The 21941-nt window shown below is 38.2% G+C and overlaps 1 protein-coding gene across 1 annotated transcript in view; it reads right to left on the bottom strand.

Moving 5' to 3' along the window:
• Nucleotides 1-21941, bottom strand: part of RASEF (RAS and EF-hand domain containing) — a 70231-nt gene that overhangs the window by 12877 nt on the left and 35413 nt on the right. Inside the window, exons 5-15 of the mRNA XM_039475267.2 lie at nt 21001-21078; nt 18518-18633; nt 15482-15550; nt 13756-13840; nt 12586-12674; nt 8801-9035; nt 8340-8477; nt 8077-8224; nt 6278-6359; nt 4931-5045; nt 868-987 (exon numbers count right to left, since the gene is read on the bottom strand). Of these exons, the coding sequence (XP_039331201.1) occupies nt 868-987; nt 4931-5045; nt 6278-6359; nt 8077-8224; nt 8340-8477; nt 8801-9035; nt 12586-12674; nt 13756-13840; nt 15482-15550; nt 18518-18633; nt 21001-21078 (1275 nt within the window). The remainder of the gene's footprint in view (nt 1-867; nt 988-4930; nt 5046-6277; nt 6360-8076; nt 8225-8339; nt 8478-8800; nt 9036-12585; nt 12675-13755; nt 13841-15481; nt 15551-18517; nt 18634-21000; nt 21079-21941) is intronic.

Here is a 21941-nt window from a genome sequence, read left to right on the forward strand (position 1 = left end):
GCTTTGCAGTTCTAAATTTTAAAACAAGAACAATTATTCCAGCTTAAAATATTAAAACTGAAACTTCTTTTTGAAATTCACATACATATGCTACAGAGTAGTCCCTTCCTGGTGCTGACGACAGACAACACTATCAACATCAAATCAGACGGCTGCAGTATGAATTTATTTGACCCATGGTGCATCTAACTACTTCTATGGGTAAGACAGGTCAGAAGAGAGCCAGGTAGCATTCTGACACAAGGATAGACGACACTGATGGGAGAACAAACACTGCCCATGACAACAACCTGAACAGGAATGAGTTTATTCCTGTATGCAAACGCATACCCCAAAATGCATATGCATTTGTATACGGGAATGATTTTTTTATATCAACTAAGCACAAATCTTAGAAAAGAAAAGAAGTCTTCCAATTCCCTTCCATACAGGTGAGACACTGTACCATCTTCTGCCCTTGGCATTGTAACCCTCTGAAACCAAAGCCGTCTTTTCAAACTAGACCACCATTTGCTTCCTTTACTTGGATTCCAGGACTAGAAAGGAGTCTAGGAAGTAGGTAAGAGGGAGGAGGAAGATTATGGGATTATTTAGGTTCCCTTTTGTCAATGATACTCAATGGGAGAAAATGACTATGAGCTTGTTTTACTTCTGTGAGGGACTTTATCTTTCGCAGAATTACTTACACTCATAAAAAAGGTAGAAGTCACAGCAGTTCTGCCTGTGTTAAGAAGGACAGATGCCTCAAACAGGGGAGGTTTATCAAAGAACCTCTCAAGCAAAGGCAGACAAAAGTGAAAGGCCACTGACTTCAAAGCCACTAAACCCCTATGCTCTCTTCCAGTTCCAAGGCATCCTCACTCTTACCATGGCCAGTTTCTCTCCAACGTGCCCTGGGACACATTTTTGTCCCTCCCCAGCAGCAGTGTCACGGAGGTCAGCCTTGTTTCCTACCAACATGATGGGAACAGTCTCATGGGCGGCATCCTACCAGGAAGGAAAAAAAAAATGGGGCGCACATCAAATACCGGACAAACTGCGATGACCACATCAACAATGGCAATAGCAATTACCATTCTCCCTTTGCCCCTTTTGTGCCAGATCCTTTATAGAGGATATCTTTAAACCTCAAAGTATCTCTAAAAACAGCCATACATTTTCCCATTAACAGAGGAGAAACTGAAATTCAGAGAGGTCAAAGAAGAAGGTATAAGAGTCAGGGCCTGGGTCCAAACTAACTCCATAACCCTTGCCTCTATATAATGCTCCATCCTTAGGTTAATGAAAAGGCTAAAAGGCACTGGGATTAATCAGTTTTATGGCAAAGGAAACACGTGTCTGTTAATTTCTTATCTCTAGCACACAGAGCACTACAAGCCAATATAAACTCAAAAGGCATGACCACAGAATCATATTTGGCTGTAGTGCCCCCAGAATTTTCTACAATTGTTACTTCAAACAATAGTGATCACAAGTCAAGTTCATTATTACAGTTATAAAACACACAGTAATTTTTTGGCTATAATGAAACAAAACGGTCGTTTGGAAGTTCCACACTCACTGCTCTCTGGTTTACAACAAAAGCAAAATATAAAAGTCTTGAGGTCAACATTTTTCTGAGAAAGAGTCAAGTATCAATCTTTCAAAGTCATAGATTCTAAGATAAGTCTCCCAAGTCAGCCTATGCAATTGTCACAATGTCCCACAGTCACAGTGGTGCTCATGGAATATGAGGTGTCAGTGGCAGAGTCAAGTCTGAGACCCACCCCTCCACCAGCCTGACCCACTGGCTGTGTAAGATCAGGCAAGTCTCTGCAGGTTTCTGCTCCAGTCTCCCTGTCTGTAAAATGAAGGATTTAATGAGGGCATATCCTATCTCAGCAGGCTATGATGAGAATACAGGAAGATAACTTGACTGGCACAGAAACACAGGTTTCTGGTTCCTAAATAAGAGAAGTTGTAGCTTTGATGAAAACGTGGAAATTACTCTTTGCAGTGACTAAAGATACCTGTGTACTCATTGGGTTTGGGGCTATTCCTGGTACAGGATCACAAAACGTGCCTCAACACGAGATTGTAAGGAACTTCCTTTCTCTTCAGACAATTTTCCTTGGACTGAAGGCTCCAGAGTATAATAAAATCAAAGGAAAGAAGGCAATGAATGATCCTCTCCAAAATCAGGTTTCACTCATTAAGGCACTCATTAATTGGGTTCTTTGTTGATCTCTGGATGCAAGGGGCATCATCTGAAAGTTATTAGTTAAACAATCATTTCAGTAAGCCCAAGAATCCAGGCATCTAAATGACTTCTCAAAGCCACAGAGGTAGAGGACACCTTCTTCAAGTCTGGACTGAAGTATCTCCTTCACTGTGAAGCTACCCTAATGAAAACTGCAGTCCACTTACTCACCGTCAGGCCTTTTAACCTGCTCCTTTTGTTTCTATAACATCGTCACCTTCCAGCATATTATTTCATTTTGTCTCCCCTATTAGAACATAGGCTCCATAAGGATAGGGCTCTGTTTTCTTAACAGATATATCCCGAGAACGTAGACTATTACACAAGAATGGGTAGGTACTCAAATAATATTTTTGAATGTGTTAAAATTGGGAAGAGATCTTAATATCTCAAATATCTCCATTCAGCCTTTTACCCAAAAATTCTATCAATAAAATATTCATGACAGGTACATAAATGGCTATAATTTTCCTTTATCCATAATTCTATTACAAGATTTTTAAACACAGCAGTTTTCCATCAAAGTAAACCAATTATTAATTCAGAGGGTCGGTTCACCGCTGACAGTCTACTGCTTCTCAATCCTCTGGCCTGTTCCAGTGATCGCACCATTCATTTCCACCCATATTTACAGTGGCCATATAAACCGTCCCTGTAGAATTTTCTCAAATTAGAAATAGTAAGCCACGGAGAACCTTCACTGTGCCCATTCTTTTCCCAAGGTGAAAGTCAAATGCCATTAGTAGTACCTAATTTTTCATCCATAACAAATTTAAGAATTCATTTCTTCTATAGTTTTCTTCCTTGTCAGACCCTATGAAAAGGTGATGCCAATAGTGGAAAAGACGACAGTGTGTGAAGGTGCTTTGCAAATTACGGCAGAGGGCCACTTTACATAGGGGTTATTTCACTGTGGCTGACCTTGCCTTTTGTGCTTCCTTTTATAACCCAAAGATTTTAAATAAAGACTAAGTCCAAAATGTCAACAATAGACAGTTTTGCTGTAGATTTTAAACATTAGTGTGGATGAGTTAGAATTATCTGTTATTTTCTGGACTTAATGCTGTATCTTAGGGATCTCCATTTGTTCACTTCAGTAGCCACCGCTCCTTTATGCACTAATTATACCTTGGGATTCTTTTTTTTTTTTTTTTTTTTTTGAGATGGGGGTCTCACTCTGTCACTCAGGCTAGAGTGCAGTGGCACAATCATGGCTCACTGCAGCCTCGACCTCCTAGAAGTCAGGTGATCCTCCCACCTCAGTTTCCCAAGTAGCTGGAACTAGAGGTCCATACTAACAAGCCTGGGTAATATTCGTATTTTTTGTAGAGATGGGGGTCTCACTATGCTGCCGAGGCTGGTCTCAAACTCCTCGGCCCAAGCCATCCGCCTGCCTTGACTACCCAAAGTGCTGTAATTACAGGCCTTGGGATCCCTTCTTGACATCAGAGGCTTCTTCATGTAATCTGCCCACTCTGGTACTTTACCAAAACAGAAATCACTGTTGAATCAAGAGGTTTGGCTTTAGCCCCTATTCTACTCCTAACCACTAAATAACTCTAAGCCAGTGCTACCTATGCTTCCTATGGCTCAAATTTCTCATATAAAGTTAGGATAATATGTTTCTTATTTCATTTCTCAGATGCTAGAGAGATGACTATAACACAGGGAAATTTTGTGAAGTAAAACTGTTACATAAATGTAAATACACTTTCATTGTTTACAATCATTTTGTCATAAGTTAATAGAACAGAGTGTATATTTATTTATCACTATCAAAGTCTTACTGCCAATTGGAATCAGTCATTTCTCACACTAATACTTTAGATAGAAAGACAACATTAATGCCAGAAGCTAACTTGAGATCAGACAGCAACCAGTCCTCTCTGTTCAGCCACTACTGCAATTTAATGCCTGCTTAAATTACAGATAATATGCTTACTTGAAAAGTTGTATTAGCCCCTACTTTATTTTTCAAAAGTGCATGTTGAACCACAGCTTGAACTGTAGTGTTATGTTAATAACTGTTGACAGTGCGCTAAATGTGGTCAAAATCATTTCCTATTTTTAAAAATTATTTACCATGAAATTAGAGGACAGGAATGTTTCTCAGGTGAAAGACATCACCTTATTTAACCAAAGAAAGCACAGAAGCTACGCCCATGTTTAAAATACCAATTGGTATTTCAGTAGTACCTTCAGACATCTAAAGATCCCAAATCACTACCAGAACGAAGTTGAGAAGAGAACTCCCACAGACTCTGAATCTCGACACATGCTCACATCCAGATGGTGTTTCAGCTGTACTTCCCATGCCCATGGACACCCCTACAGGCCCCCAACCACACTACACACTCAACCACACCATCTCCTTGTTTGTAAGAGCTGATACTCAGGCTACCTGGATTTTCACTTGCTTACAATGGGATTCTGATTTTATCTATAAGAAAACCTACAAGTTTTATTCCCCAAAGCTCCCTTCATTAGCGTCCTTGGCTTCGGGGAAATGTGCCCAAATCCGGAGGAAGAGATGAATGCTGCCAGTCCTGCCTGTAGCATCCAATTCTTCCTGGTGGCTTGGATCAATGGTTCCTAATCAAGTTCACTGTGACAAAGAAGAACAACAACATTTTCCAAGATGGCCTAAAACGGCCTCGTGTAATTTTCGGTTTCTCCATTGTGATTTCTTACCTCAACCATATCTACCCATTCTCGTACATTAAGAAAGCTTTTCTCACATGTAACATCATATAGCAGCAAAACACCATCTGCCTTTCTGAAGTAAGACTTGGCAATACTTCTGAATCTGAGAAAGAGAAAATCACACAGTCAGTTTGTGTTGCCTTATTCTTTTTCTCTTTTATGCTCTTTTCTCATCTTCTAAAATCAACCCCAGGTGAGAAGACTCTAATTGCAATATCTGACTGTGAAATAGCCATTTCAAAGGCCTCGAATGACCCAATGATAGGTAACAAGTGACCAACTTAGAACATCCAATCCTGGGTGACCAACTTAGAACATCCAATCCTTTTCTCTACCAAACAACCCCAGAATGTCTACAAACTCCAGAGCATAACCAGGGCAAGGTTGAGAGGAGAGTTTCCAAAAATTTCAACCTCAGCAACAAGCTACCAGAACCCCCATGTGGAACACAGGAGGCTGGAAGGAGGTACAAACTAGAGAATACTTCTATTTGGTGGTGGTGTTTAGGGAGTGTTGTGGGTGGGTGGAAGAACTACCAATGTGGAATGCTGTAACATACCAGGACTTCACATACATGGAGGTCAGGGGATTCACTTTGGGAAGAGCACACCTCAATGCACATGCCCTAACTCAAAACCCAGTACAATATTTTATGAGTATTTTAAATACAATTACGTCAACCACAAATATTTTTTAGATGTCAAAATTCCCAGTCTGCTGGAGAATGTGAGCACCATAGGGGCAGGCATTTGTGCCTGTCTGTTCACTCCTGAATCTTAGCATGCTGAATAATGCTTGTTACAGAGCCAGGTACCCCATACTTATGAACAACTGAATAGATTTTATTCCCAAACAGTTAGACAATATTAAAACCTGTGCTTAATGCTCTGCTTATCGGTAATGAACACAAGGTAGGTGCCATCATCAGCTGCGAGTTTGCTATGTGGTTTGTGCCTCTGCCCTTAAATCAAGGGGAGCTGACTGGTTCTCTTCTCCATCGTTTATTATTCTACAGCCAGGGAGCTCCTGGGGCTGTCACTGCACCAAAAAGTGCTGCCTCTCTTGTTAGAAAAGGGCACTCTCTGTCACAACTGAACATCGGCTCAAAAGAAGCTTAAAGATCTCACAGCAGTTATAGGTAAATGAAGAATAAGATGTGGGAAAAGATAAGCATTTTAAACTTATAATACTCTTTATAAATAGATGTAAAATTATGCATGTAATTATAAAGTATGTTATCATTATATAATTATGAGTATGAAGAATATCAACAGGCCTGCAAGGCTTGTTAATGCAAACTCAGGCAGAGACCACAGGGCTGTGGAAAGCACTTGCCTCTCCTGGCCAGCTGTATCCCAGAGCTGCAGAACGGTTCGCTCTCCATCCACAATGAGGGTTTTCATTTGGAAATCAACTCCTGAAAAGGAACACGAGAGCGGAGAGCAGGATATAAATAATTCCATTGGTTTTTCACTTTCAAGCATTCTTTAGATGAGGCAAAAGCCAGTAAGCCACAGCTTAGCCAGGGAGGGAGGAATGAACATGACCTTTAAGGAGAGTGACCTTCAAATAGGAATGACAGATCAGACCACACATGTGTGTGTGGAGGCCCCACCTGCAGTTGGCTGACTTGAGGAATTATTTAATTTATGAGCCAAGGGAAAAATCTATGTTTTATTTTCCCTGATGACTGGATAAACTCAGTCGTGTGTGTGTGTGTGTGAATGTGCACATGTGTACATGTACATGTGTGTATGAGTGGGCATGCGTGAATGTGCAGACTACATGTGTGTATGTATATGTGTAGGTGCATATATGTTTTGTGTCTATGCATGTAAGTATGTGAATATATAGGTATGATAGGTATGACTATAAATGTATGTATATCTAAACACGTATACATATGTAGGTATACATGCACACAGTAGTGCATACACACACTTACACACATCTATATGCATTATGGTCTCTGGCAACTGAACCAAATACCGTATGTAGTCTTTTTATGAGTAAAATTGAAATAAACTTTCAGCTTTGTTATCTTGAAGAGTGTTATCAGAAAACCATAAACTTGCAAACACACCTGTTGTGAAAAGAACAATCAATCTGTCCTAATGTTTCAGGTTATCAAAATAAGAACTCTTTAGACAAAGAAGTAAAATAGATGACAATTTACATATCTTCAACTCCTTTTACTGATTATTATGCAAATTGGGGCAATCAGGATACTACATGTTCTATTGTTCTGCTGGGAAGGTGGGGAACAGAAGGAGCGTATCTGGCAATGATTTTGACCATAATGACAAAGTGGCAATCCATATTGTTACTTTGTCAACATCAAATGATACCTTAGCAGAAGGGTTTTCCTGGCCACCCTATGTAAAACTGCACCTCTCCCTAAACCTTTTTTTTGTGCCTTTTTCCTCCATTGGGATGTAAGTGCAGTATCCTTTGCACCTACAACAGCATTTTGTTTTTAATGGGACTCGGGAAACACACTCTGAATAAATGAATCTGATATCTCAGGCTCTAAATTTAATTCAATTCATCTGACTGGCTAAACAAATTTTTTTTTTTTTTTTTTTTTTTTTTTTTTTTTTTTTTTGTGGCAGGGTCTTACTCTGTCACTCAGGCTGAAGTGCAATGGTGTTATCTCAGCTCACTGCAACCTCCACCTCCCAGGTATAAGCGACTCTCCAGCCTCAGTCTCCAAGCAGCTGGGACAACAAGTGCCAACCATCATGCCCAACTAATTTTTGTACTTTTGGTAGAGATGGGGTTTTGTCATGTTGGCCAGGCTGGTCTTGAACTCCCGACCTCAAGTGATCCACCAGCCTCGACCTCCCAAAGTGCTGGGATTGCAGGCATGAGCCACCGCACCTGGCAAGATATCTCAGTCCTTTTAGCCTTCCTTTCCTAAAAGTAGGCCTTAGGCAAAGCAAGAAGGACCTTTCCATAGACTAGGACACACGGACACACGGACACACGGACACACACACACATCTATATATGTGTATATATACAGAGAAAGAGAAAACTGTTTATCTGAGTATCTGTGTATGTAATCCCCAAAGAAGAGAAAATCAAGCTAACGAAGGTCATTTTCCCATTATCAACCGAAATAGAAGCCATACCCAGGGTGGCGCTTGTATTTCCCCGAAATTCATTCTTGCAAAGTCTCATGAGGAAACTAGACTTCCCAACTGCAGCGTCCCCAGCAAGCACAATCTTATAAGCCTTCTGTGAGCGAAAAGATTTAGCATTGTCGTCTATCAGGTCTGTCTGGGGGGGAAAACCACAGTGAATGATAAAGGTATTGCCATTTTCATCCTAATAAGTTACATTGCACAGGAAAAAAGCAGTGCTAATGAATAGGAGTGTCTCAGAAACCACCTACCTGTGGGGAGAGTGCTGAGATGGGCTTCCTTGATGAACTAACAATGCTGCCTTCACTAACAGATCCTTGGGGCTTCCAGTCTAAGATGGAAGCCACACCTTCCGAACCATAGGTCTCTTCATCCCTTATGTCAGGAACCTAGTTTTTTTTAAATGTCAGCAGTTAAATTAAAAAATGTAAGCAGTTAAAAAAACAAAGTCTAAAACGTATACATTATGGATTAAAGAGAAGAAAAATATGCAGCTGAATCAACAGTCAATGCTATTAACATAAGGGAACAGAGTGGCACTGAATGGCATTCTATGAGAATTTCTCCCTAACTTTGCGGAGAAAAAAGCATTTTACTAACTATGCTTTGTATTTAGGACCTTGAAAGCAGATTCCCATAACAGATAGAAGGCAAATATGACAGATTTCAATCATGTAGAAGACCTAGGAAAGCAGTGGTTTCTGGGGCTTACATCTGTGTCTGAAGCATCACCTCCAAAGCTCTCCTGCACCCCACGTGACCTCTGAAATCCCCTCTGGTGCTTGTATTCCACTTCTGAGTCATACTCATTGGGATCTCTCAAGGTAGACAGGCCACTGTCGAAGCAGCTTTCAGGTAGGCTGTCAACTTCACAGTTCGTCCTCTGCATAGGATCACAGAGGGCCAGGGAGTCACAGTCCTCATCCACATAGGAAGAGCGGGATGACCTAGTAACAAAGGGGAGGACCAATTTACCTGAGGGCTGGAAATGCTCGAGAAAGTACAGGCCAAAGACCACGTGCTATGAGATGGAATCAAGGAGACTGACATTCTCACTTTTGCTAAGAGCCACAATGTATTGCATGATTAGGCATTAGGGGAAATGAAATGCTCAAAAAGCATCAGTTCATTCTATGCAGTGATCAATTAAGATAAAGACCCTCACATCCAAACACTTAATAAACAAAGCCATTAAAAAATCGGATTCCTTATTTCTTGATACAAAAAGAATTAGAGTACCTAAGACATAAACACAATCTCAAGTTGTATTCAAAAACATGTAGTCAGAACATAGGAGCCTTTTTACTCTAATGTGATCAGACCACATTCTGAACATCGTGTCCATTTCTGGATACCATCTCTACTTAAAAGGGCTGCTGAGAGCCCAAACGGAAAATGCAACCACAATTTCAGACTCAAGACCCTTAGATCTGAAAAATAAGATTCAGTGTACTCAACTTAAGTCTTCATGTTTTCTCTTTTCAAATACTTGAAGAGCTGATACACGAAGACCACATCCTCTCAGGTTGCATAAGACAAAATAAGATAAGCTTTGCTGGGTGTCATATTTCTAATTAACATGGCAAAAAATGATAGGCAATTAGAAACACCTGATAAAAAATGATAAGCAAATAGAAACATGACTGGAATGTATGGTTTGACACATGAGTTTTCTGCCACTAAAATGTTGACACACCATCTGGAAACAGCCCTTTGGGAGATGTTTCATAGGGAGGGAGGTGCCTCAGATAAAGGCTAGAACTTATGAGGCCTATAGATCTTACCATTAATGAAACTCTGAAGATTTTATAAATAAGGAAGAAATTCACATCAAATAAGAGAATCAAAACAAACTGTATACATTCCTGTTTACTTTTGCTCTTCCATATGATTTCCATAAGAATCTAAGTTTACCGATGATGGTTATGACTTATTTAGCACCCACTATACCCTGGGCACCTCCTACTCATGTGCTTACACGAATCACTGGAAAGGGAGAATGGGCACAATACAGAGGTCTTCAGATATGAGAAGAGGTGGATATGCTTAGAAAAGAGAAGGTGAGCTTAATATAATTAAGTATGAACCATGTAATTCTGAGAAGTCAAAGTATTTTTATGCCATTAGCATATTTTAAACTTAACTAAAAAGATGATTTAACTAACTTTCTCTCTCTCAATATACTGATTAATTATAAAGTCTTTACTCTGAGCCAACAACTTTATATCATATCTCAATCTATGTTGCTAGCTAGGTGTGCACTCGTGTGTGTGTGAATATATTTTTGTATTATTTATAAAACTCTTCTTCTGAAACTGATTTTAGGTCCAACTGTAAAGTACATAAAAAAACCATTCTAACTATAATACCCTACAAACTACTTCAGCTCCATATCTTCATTACTGGTTACGGTTTATTTTAAGCCTACTTGTATTTTGATAAGGAGCAAATAAAACATGAAGTCCTGAACTGAGAATTCACCTGAATAAACATCTACACTCTAAATTGAAAATATAGGCCCACTCAGCATTATATGATATACCCATGCTAACAAACCTGCACATATACCCCCTGAATCTAAAATGAAAGTTGAAATTATTTTTTAAGTAAAAATAATAAAAATACATGTACAGATCAAACTTTCTCAAACTCAACTGAACTGCGTATCCTTCTCAAAGTCAACCATCTTGCCAATCCTCAATATTTTCATTACAATTAGCTACGTAAAAGTTCAAAACAAATTAAATTTTTGTTAAGAGTTCTTGCAAAAAACAAAGCCAAAACAAATTTTTTAGTTAAAATCCAATAAAGCTATAAAAACAATAAGATGTACAACATGCTTTTATTACATTTTTATATTAGCTTTCAAAAGGAAAATAAAATGTCAATTTCTTATATCAAATTAATCACCACACACGCCCAGAAAGGTCATGATGTTGAACTATGGTGTTCTCTCATTACAGCTCAAGGAGGTAGGCACATGAGTACCACATTCCTGTCACTCAAGACATGCTGGGAACATGATGACTTTGTCCCCTAGAATCTTTTGTTGCGGAGCTCTTAGTCCAGTTCTTCTGAGCCTTTCATCTAATCTTTTCAAAATGAATCGTGGTGAAATTTCTAAAATACTTTTCAGTTGTATACTTTTCCCCCCATTTACTTAGAATCAATTTTAAATATTAGTCAAAAATGACATCACACATGCACATTTTAAAAAAATCTATTATTTCTCAATAACAGAATAGTCAGCTATTTAAAAATCAATCCATTAAAATTTTTTGTTGACCAAATCAGTGAACAGTAGAAACAACTTATACCTGGATAGAATTTTCTAAGACATGATCACCAATAAGCCTTAGTAACAGGTCTTCCTAAATGGCAACCTGACCATTTTCTAACACCAGGATGTTAAGTACATTATTCTTTTTACCAAAGTACCCAAATGAAAAGGGGATGAACATGAATCTAAAAGTCACAAAGAAATAGAGAATTGGGGTGGGTGCGGTGGCTCACGCCTGTAATCCTAGCACTTTGGAAGGCCAGGTGGGCAGATCATGAGGTCAGGAGATTGAGACCATCCTGGCTAACATGGTGAAACCCCATCTCTACTAAAATTACAAAAAATTATCCAGGAGTGGTGGCACATGTCTGTAGTCCCAGCTACTCAGGAGGCTGAGGCAGTAGAACTGCTTGAACCTGGGAGGTGGAGGTTGTAGTGAGCCGAGATTGTGCCACTGCACTTCAGCCTGGGCAACACAGAGAGACTCCATCTCAAAAAAAAAAAAAAAAAAAAAAAAAAGAATTGGAAACTTTTTGTTTATGCTTTTACTTCCAATTTCAATTTTTTGACATATTACAAAATTAACTTTTAACTATCAACACTGGACATATGTGTATAAACATACACATACACTCATGTAATCTCTAAGTGATTATTAGGTCTCACATAACAAAAGGCCTCATATTTCAGTTCATTTGATTAAATGCAGGGCTAAATTCTGACTTTTGGCAAGCCTCTGTGACTCCTTCAAAACAGTATCTTATGAGGATCTACTAGCCATATTTATATTTGCTTTGAAAGTTTCCTTTTTCTGCAACATAGCTCACATATTATGCTGAGCTATTAAATATTTACAGATCATGCCAACAGTTTCAACATGATACACCAGAAATACTGCAGTATCAAATATCATAATTCTACTGGTTTCCCTGAAATATCTCTTACTGAGTTACTTCTAAGAAATAAGACATGATTAGAGATGAGGTAATGGTGAGTATATATAAAACCAACCCATAACATCTTCAGGAAATAACTTGGCCCTCTTTGATACACTTTTAATTTTTACATGATTCATGTTTCAGAACTTTTAACATCATAGAAAATATAAATCAGTGACCAAAATATATTCTATTATTTTAATCCACCTCCAAGGAAATTTACTTTTCTTTTAACTGTGATCCTGAGCTCAAACAAAAAGTGAGGACGTGTTAACATACCTGTCATAGCCTAGAGGTTGAGGGGAATGACCAGTGAATTTGGGACTGCTTCTAGAAATTGTATTCCCTGGTGAGATATTATTTATACGCTGTAATACAGAAGTAATTATTTGTTAGTTCATATAATTTTCATGTAAACATTTTATATACACATAGGCATACACAAACCTACTTTTTAAAACCATAGCACATGATTCAAACTTCTAATGTAACTAAAAGTTTGCTATACTACTTGAGCAAACATGAGCATAAAAATCAAGGGAAACATTGCAACAAAGATGACTGCCATAGTATGTTCTCTTCCTCATTCAATCTTAAGTCTAAACCCTACTGCACATTCCATAAAGAAGTACTGTGGTTCCACACATTGCCAGGACCCTGCAACACCAACTTCCTTGAATGTGTCTCTTCTTGAACCATAATTTGGCTTAGTGGCTGACTCCTCCATATCCCAATATGACCCTGGAATCTTACATATGAAGCTAACTTCCAAAAGTGGGATAAAAGGCCTTATGACAAATGCAGTCCAGGAGAGGACCTTAAATTCCAAATAAGCTAAGCTAATTTCCGTAGGAGGGTTTGAAATCCAAGGCTCCCATTCTGCGTATCTCACTGGCATAAAGAATACTCACAAGTCTAAACTCACCCCTCAGAGAGAAGCACCTTCTCCCCAATCTCAAATGGGCAGTAGTTTATTTTTACCTACATGGGATTCTCCTAACTATGTGTGTCTATCTTAACTTCCAACTACACGAAAAACTCTGTCAGGCCAAAGATCACATCTTTCACACTTATCTCTAGATTCCTAGAACATCTATAAAAAGAGTTGGTTAACATCTAGACATTTTTTTTTTCCAAATCAATAGGTTTTTTTATTGCATCATTTAAATATCACAAGTAGGTCTTAGGAATCATCCGACATCTTGTTTCTGTAGCTGGACAACACTTAGATCTTATTCATCAGCCAACAATCTAGACACTTACTTCTTCAGAGGGGTAGCATATTTTTTTAATTTGGAAAAATGCCTCATTTTATTCTATGGAAAGCTCTTCTCATTATTATAAGGACTTACATGAAGTTCTCCTTCAAGAAATTAAATAGTTTTCATCACCACCAAAATATTCCACCACTAGAATGAACGAAATACATGATAAAACTATGTGGCATACCAAAGATCTGTTGAACTTGCTATAACTGTTTTCAAGGGCACTTCTAAGGCCATCATTACTGTCATGTAGCTTCCGGTTAGCTGTTCTGCAGAGTAAAGAAACAAGCAGAAAGAGAGACAAGGAAAGTATCGGTGGGGGTCAGTGTCACCACTTTCTTTACTGGCTGTAACATTTAGAATGTGGAATAATGTATCATCTTCTTCAGCTTTCCACCACTTCCCTTCAAACCTCATAAACTGAGATCATTCATTACTCAAAGCACATGAACTTAATTGATTACTCATCTCTCTTTAAAGGTCTCAGGGCCTTGTAGGAGTGAACTGCTATGCTGTGGAACTCACTCTTCCTTCAGGTAGCCCCGCTGATTGAACAGATTCCATGCAAGTCTTCAAAAGCTCTCTAAATGCCTGAACCTACGCAGCCAGTTCCCGCATCTCAGAGTTCGGGGACGAACGCCGTGTGTTATATCAGGCTTCATGCTCCTGGCAGCTCCTGCATTCTATGCATGGCCTGGCACCATTCCACCAGGCACCATCATGTAGCAGGTAGATATTTGGATAATGATCTCTGTCAGATCTGGGTTCAAATCCCAACTCTTATTTCCATATGACTTAACAGAAGTCATTTAAGTTGTCAGAACTCCAGTGGCCTCCTGTATAGCACAGCTAGGATTCCACAGCTCCTACCCCACAGAGCGGCTAAGCTTCCCCAGCTTAAGGCTGATTCACCCTTTTTGCATCTTAGCTCAATCCTCACTTCCTCCGGAACACTTCTTTGACCTTCTTTGATAGGCCAAAGCTTCCCTTAGGGGACACGTACCTTTCTTTCGATGCAGCTCTCTCATTAGGCCTTTTATATTTATTTCTATAATTACTGATCCATTTCTGTCTTCTTCCCCTAGACTAGCCCCATAAGGAGGAAAGAGATATTTCACCCACTCCCCACTCTATCCTTGGCTCCTGCCATACCTGGCCTGTCAGAGGTGCTAACAAATCTGTTGAATGAATGAATAAATGAATGAATACAAAAACTCAAAGGATTAGTGAAATAAATGAACTCTACAACTGCCACAGGTGAGACTTAATAAGCATTCAAAAATGGTGAAAAAAAAAAAAAAAAAAGGTCAAACCTGACCTGACTTCATTTGGAGGAACTGAAACCAACGACAATATGGCATTGGCGGAAAAGAAAAAAAGGGGAAAGAGAGAGGTAGGTTTTGTGGGGAGGAGCCTCAGAGGACGGAACAGCTGCAACCTAGTTGTAAAGCTGACAGAATGCGTATATTTCTACCTGGGGAGGAGAAAAAACCTAAGAAAAATATACTTCTAAGTAAACACAACAAACAGAAAGAATGATTGTGGAGACAGAGCCTTGTGGCTGCACTAAGAGAAGCAGCCTGAAAAACTCGCAGTATAGAGCCCAGAAAAAGCTAAGCGCTCAAGGCCGTTCCTCTTTATGGAGGCATAATACAGACACGCTGGACATAGCCTCTGAATTCCAAAGATGTTTAGCGATTTATACTGTATTCCCCACATCTGGATTATTTAGGATTATAAGAATCAGAAAGCTAAGCAGAGATGCCGAGTGCACATCCTGAGAAGAAACACACGCTGACCTGCAAACCTCATCTTCAGAACATGGCAACTCATGTCATATGTGTTATCTCTTTTATTAACAAAAAATAAGTGAAATGTAAATGTAATGAGCATTTGATATGAGAACTTACTGGAGTATTTCAATTTGCCTCTCAAGACTATTTCGATCTTCTGTGTATTCTCGGATTATTTCCAGATCCCTGTAAAATTACATTTTATGTTTGAGTGAGAATTAGGTGTTAAGTCCTGCCTCACCTATACCTACCCTCCTGGCCTCTTTTCCACCTTTTTCAAAGACAAGTGTCCTTGACCATGGTTTTCGACAGTTCCTGTGTTCCTCCTCTGGACCTCTGTGGCCTTAGCAGCCTCCTCTCCTTCTGCGACTCCACAAACACACTCACATTCTATGCTTTCTTCTGTGAGGCTCTGCCCTGCCTCTGACATCACAAGTCTAGAGCTTCTCCTCCTCAGCCCATCATGGCATCCACCAGCTCTTCCATCCCCACCCTCGCTGATCCAGCTTTGTTCTCCATGGGGACTGAAACTCCCAAGTCCCCTCTCTCCTAGGGGCGTCTCAGAAACTGTGCCTGCTGAAACTTCCCTGCTCATTCAAAGCTTTATATAATCCTGACTCCTTCTATTTTCTTCTTTTCTGTGATTCCTTCCCCTTTCCATGTCTCACCCTATTCCTGCTCTCCCTCCTCTCCTTACCCTAAACCACAGAGATCCCCAAAGAACCAGGCTTGCTAAGCTCACTAGGCACTCACCCTGTGGCAATTCCTCTGTTGCTTTATGATGGAAGCTCTGGCTTTTTCCCCAAACTGTACTCAGAGCACCCTTGCCTCCAGCGCCTATCCCTCTAAGCACACAAACCTCATCACTAGCTTCCCAAAACACAGAGGCTGTCAAGTTTTGTCCACAGTAACTTGTCCATTTGCTCCCTGGATGATAAAAGTAAACACTTCCTAATTGTCTACAGGAACTGAAGTTCCTTAACCCAAAATTTGGGGCCCCTCTATTATAACCTTAAACCAGCTTTTAAATTAAAATTTTTTTTTTAAGTTTTGCTTTTCTATTTTAAATATTGGGTATATACCCAAAGGATAATAAAAATTCTACTATAAAGATACATGCACATGTATGTTTATTGCAGCACCGTTTACGATAGCAAAAACTTGGAACCAACCCAAATGCCCAAAGATAGACCGGATAAGGAAAATGTGGCACATATACACCATGGAATACTATGCAGCCATAAAAAATGATGAATTCATGTCCTTTGCTGGGACATGGCTGAAGCTGGAAACCATCATTCTCAGTGAACTGACACAAGAACAGAAAGCCAAATACCACATGTTCTCACTCATAGGTGGGTGTTGAACAATGAGAACACATGGACACAGGGAGGGGAACATCACACACTGGGGCCTATTGGGGGTGGGAGGAATAGGGGAGGGATAGAGGATGGGGGGATTAGGGAGGGATAACATTAGGAGAAATACCTAACATAGATGATGGGGGTATGGAGGCACATGTATACCTATGTAACAAACCTGCATGTTCTGCACATGCACCCTAGAACTTAAAGTATAATTTAAAAGAAAAAAAAAGAAAATGTCTCTTTTGCCCTGTGGTCTCACCTTTCCCTAAGCCCTATCCTTCCCTATGGTCTGGCCCCTGCTTTGGTTACTTCCTCACCTGGAACATCTCTGAGACTCTCTTTTCCCATCTGTAAAATGGACATAATCAAAGTCCCTGTCTTATTGGGTGTTCTGTGGACTGGATCAGTTAATGCTTGTGAAGGACCAGGACAGTGCCTGGCAGGCAGCAGTGACACCTGCTCCAAGTTGCTGATGTCACCATCCTGGCTGCCTCTTCCCCCTTTCCCAGCACAGAGCTATCTTTCCACCTAGACTCCTCTCCAGCAGCACCTCTTTAATACAGTTCTTCACCTTTTCTGAACTAAAACAAAACCTCTTCTGTGATAACACAGCAATTAACCCAAACCATGATTATGTTCTTGGTACTACTTCTAATAGTTTTTAGCTCCTCTGTCATTAAATCCTATAATCTTTTTGCTTTTTTCCCTAACTAAATTCACATAATATATACTATACATATTATGTAATATACATTATATGTAAATAGGTAATATATATATATTTTATATATTTATATATAATATATAAATTATTATATATTATTTGGGTTATAATATATAATAATATATGATATATATTATTTTTTATATATATTAAAACATATATATATAATATATATTTCTACATGGGAAGAAGACAGAGTGGGTGTATTTCTACTTGAGAGAAGAAAAAAATCATATTATATATAACATAATATATAATAATATATAATTAATATAATATATACTATAAATATAATATATATTATATCATATATTATATATTAATATATAAAATATACTATATATTATATATGTAATATATACATATATAAATACATATCTATCTATATACATATATATACACACACTCTCCACTCACAACTCTTTATCTAGTTTAGAGATTGTATGTAGTAATAAATATTTCACTGTTTTCTCTTATAAGACCTTAATTTTGATTAAAGTTTACAAACAAACCCAAAAAAGATATTTTTCCCAAGTGTGCATGTCCTAGGGGATACACACATATACACATATCTATGCATTTTATATTTACCAGCCATATAAAAATATACATGTCTATGTTCCTTATATATAAATACATGTCTGTGAGTGTATGTGTGTGTATTAGGTCTTATGGTATTAACACAATACTGCAAAACTAACACCCACAAAAATAGACTTGTCTACTTTTCCTTTTCTTATGTTTTACGGCCAGGATTCCTGACTTCAAAGCACTTAATAAGTACTGACCCTTGGCACTGTAAGTATGTTCTTTTAGCTCCCAGTTAATTCAAACATTTATTAAGCCTTGCACTAGCCTAAGCAGACAATAATTAATTATTCTGTTTGCTCTAAAAAATTAAAAACATAAAAAACACTAAGAAATCTGATATTGAAAATAAAATCATTAGAAAGTAAGAAAGATATTAGGAAAGTTACTCTTTCTTATTCCATAGCTGAGTTTCTTTTGCCTGATCATCTCAACATTCTACTCAAACTAACAAATAAAATGTAAAGTTCATACCTTTCAGTATTCAGACTCTGATCAGCATAATCACTTTTCAAAGCATCTAATTCACTCTGAAGAAAGGCTATGTTTGTCTGTGCTTCTAAAAGGTCTTTCTTAACTTTCTGATTTTCCTGGAAAAGAGGAAAAATGGAGGTCATTAGATTCAGATTTTCCTCTGCCTGGGAGAAATGAAGTAAAGTGTCCTGCCATGCTCCACACCACTCCCATACTTCCACAACTCTTCAAATCTCAGTGTTCAAAGAACTATTTGTCAATTCAAGGTAATTTGAGATCATTATAAATTAATAAAGTATCAGAAATCTAAATCCTCAAAGTTCTTCATTTTTTACGCTTGATATCGGATGCCAAACTACAACAGTCAAGAGTTTATCATGATGTATTTCAACACAGTATTGGCAAATTAAACTGACAACAAACATTTGAATTTCTGCTTTATTTAATGAGAACTATAAAATTATTGATAAATATTTTGTGGAATCAATAGTACCTATTACCAGATACACTGGCTACTTTTTACAACTAAATTCTATCAATATTTTAAGTTTTGCACTTAAAACAGTACGATTAGAAAATCTCTATATTTTCTTAAAACAATATTGGAAACATCCCTTCAAGATGATGGACGGAGTACATGAATTTGTCTTTTTTCCCTCTCAAAACCTCATTAAAATGAAATGCCAAAGGAAATGAACCAATTACAATTACAAGAATGGAAAAGGGACCCACAGCATTCAAGTGACTTAAACACACTTCTGGAAAATGGAAACTAATCAAAATGTTCTCCCAAAAAGAAGAGTGTGGGGAAATGGAAGTCTAGAGGAAGTGTGTTCAAGGTTTTGACACAGAACCCAGAAGGAGACAAGTGGTCAGGCTGAACCCCAGAAAGACAGAACCAGATATGGGGTTGGAAGGAGTGACGAAAACTGTATAATAAGGCACCCCTCCCACCAAGCCCATCCCATCTTTCCCTAACAAGTAACAGAAGAGAGCCAGAGTGGATTCCAAAGACAAAACAGAGGTTATCTTTTTAAAACTGAGTGGCTCCTTTAAGAAAAGCTAAGGCTTCTCTCTGAATATCCCTGCCCCGCTCATGGTGGTCCCAACTGGGGTCCCTTGCCAGCTTCACACACAGAGCTCCTATGAAGACATTCTCTAGGGAGAGAGGCCTTGAGGTGAGCAGATCTGTTCACACAGTCCCACAGGACTCCTACGCCAGCTACAAGTGACCAAGCTAGTCCTTCACTTTAAAACATGAACAGATCACCAAGAACTGCCAGGTATTTGGGGAAAAAAAAAAAAAAAAAAAAAAAAAAGGTACCTTGAAAGAATTAAATTAGTAAGTCCTGGAAAATTCTATTTATTTAAACAAACTTAATAAATCGTGAGGGGGAATGCAGACACTCTCAAACATTCCAAAACAGAAAATTTCTCCCTCACATAATCGTTCTGAAAAAGTTTCTTAGGATGTGCTATGGCAAAATGAGAATAAAACCCTCTTCCCAACAAAAAAATTGTAATATGCAAAATGCTGCAATTCAATGAAAGGCCCAGTGAAAAATTGCAGAACATATGGGTAGCAAGTTTGAAAAACAATCAGTCTAATCAGAACTGAAATTTTATAGACTCCCAAATTAGTATCTTCAAGGAGAAAAGCTAAATAAATTTCATGCATTGGAAAGAATAAAGGGGTCTTAAGGTATCAGTGATATCATGAAAATGGTAGAGTTTCTTTTTGCAACAAGAAACCAAAAATTGAACCAGAAAATCCAAGAAAGGCAAATAACTCTATTAAGAATATCATTACCCAAATGGAAAGCCAACTAAGATGTGGAAAAATTTGGAACTACAAATTCATTTGACCATGAAGCTGGGAACCTTCTTTTAAGTGAAGGAGAGATGATGAACGGAGAGAAAGAAATGCAAGCCTCACTCATTTCTTAGCTCTGCAGTGAAAACATAGAATCATACTAAAGAAAATGCTCTTTATTTGCTTTCAAATTTGGGAGTTAATCTAAAATCAAAATAAATAAAATTTAGCAAAGATAACAGAAAGAGATGTAAAGCTTATCAATGTTGTTAGTACTAAAATAAAGATGGACTGGCGTAAGATGGAAAAGGGACAGAAAAGAAAAAACTTGGAGGAAGGGGCAAGGCATTAAAATCCTCATCACAAAGCCAGGGATACAGACCAGAGCTGATGCTTGAAGAATACAGGGTTAACTATGTTATAAGATTTAAGCATTATGCCTTTACTACTTTGTATGAAAAATAAGTAAAAAGCTTTTACAGTAAGTGGCATATTATCAAGGGAAAAAGCCTGCATAAATAGTATCTTTGATCAAAGGTATTTTAAGGAATTTTTCTAACTATAGTTATTAATTTCTCTTTAAGCTGCTCTTCCTGGAACACTAAAATAAGAGCATGACTATGTAGTCTAACAGGAAGTGCATTTCTGTAAGTAAAAAGGTAATTCTTACCATTGATAAATCATAAATTTGTTTTTTCAGTGCAGCCACATCTTCCCTTTGACTTATGTGTTTTGACTGTTCTTCAAGCTGAAAGAGCAAATAAAAGTTGTGTGCTTACAAACTCACTCTGAATTGCTTTGGTTAAGTTTGGGACTATCCCTGAATATACATATGACAATTCTAGAAGCCATCAGTTTTCAACATTATGTGACTTTATAAATCATTAAACTACATAAAATCCATAAGGATTTGGAATTTTGTTCTAAATAATTTAAACATTTGAAAAAGGGGTTTCATTATGAAATGAACTTTCTTGGAAACAACTGAAAAGCCCTTTCTGAAAACCATTCAACTACTAAGCAATCAAATTCTTGCTTTTTTAAGTTATGCTACATTGGAATCTGGATCTTTCTATTCTCCTTTGTATTATCTGCATTTAACACTTTCCATTCTGCATATAATTATGTAGAAATGTCTTACCTTCCCTCCTTAAAGATTTTTTTAAGAGCAGAGTTAGTGTCAGATGCATCTATGTTTTCTTCATGGTGAGTTCAATAAATGCTTATTAAATAACTAAAATCAATAAAATCTGAGTGGTGGGATCTATGTCGCCCATGCTGGTCTTGACCACCTGAGCACAAGCAATCCTCCTGCCTTAGCCTTCCAAAGTACTGGAATTATAGGCATGTGCCACCATGCCCAGCAAGGATACTTCTTTTTTAGTTATCCATTTTCATTTTAGCTAGGACATTCCCATTAGTTATGGGAAAAACAAAAACAGATGCAAGAAATGTGTCTAGTACAGTGCTGGAGCCAGCCTGTACTGGCAGGTGAAAGTCTACTTTAACCATCTCTTCTCAACCTTAAATTCAGTGATATCAGCTTGATAGCATGAAATCAGTAATGGCAGGAGTATTTATACCACAGAAATCGACAAATGATAACACACC

Source organism: Saimiri boliviensis, chromosome 2 (genome assembly GCF_048565385.1).
Source record: "Saimiri boliviensis isolate mSaiBol1 chromosome 2, mSaiBol1.pri, whole genome shotgun sequence".
NCBI lineage: Eukaryota > Metazoa > Chordata > Mammalia > Primates > Cebidae > Saimiri > Saimiri boliviensis.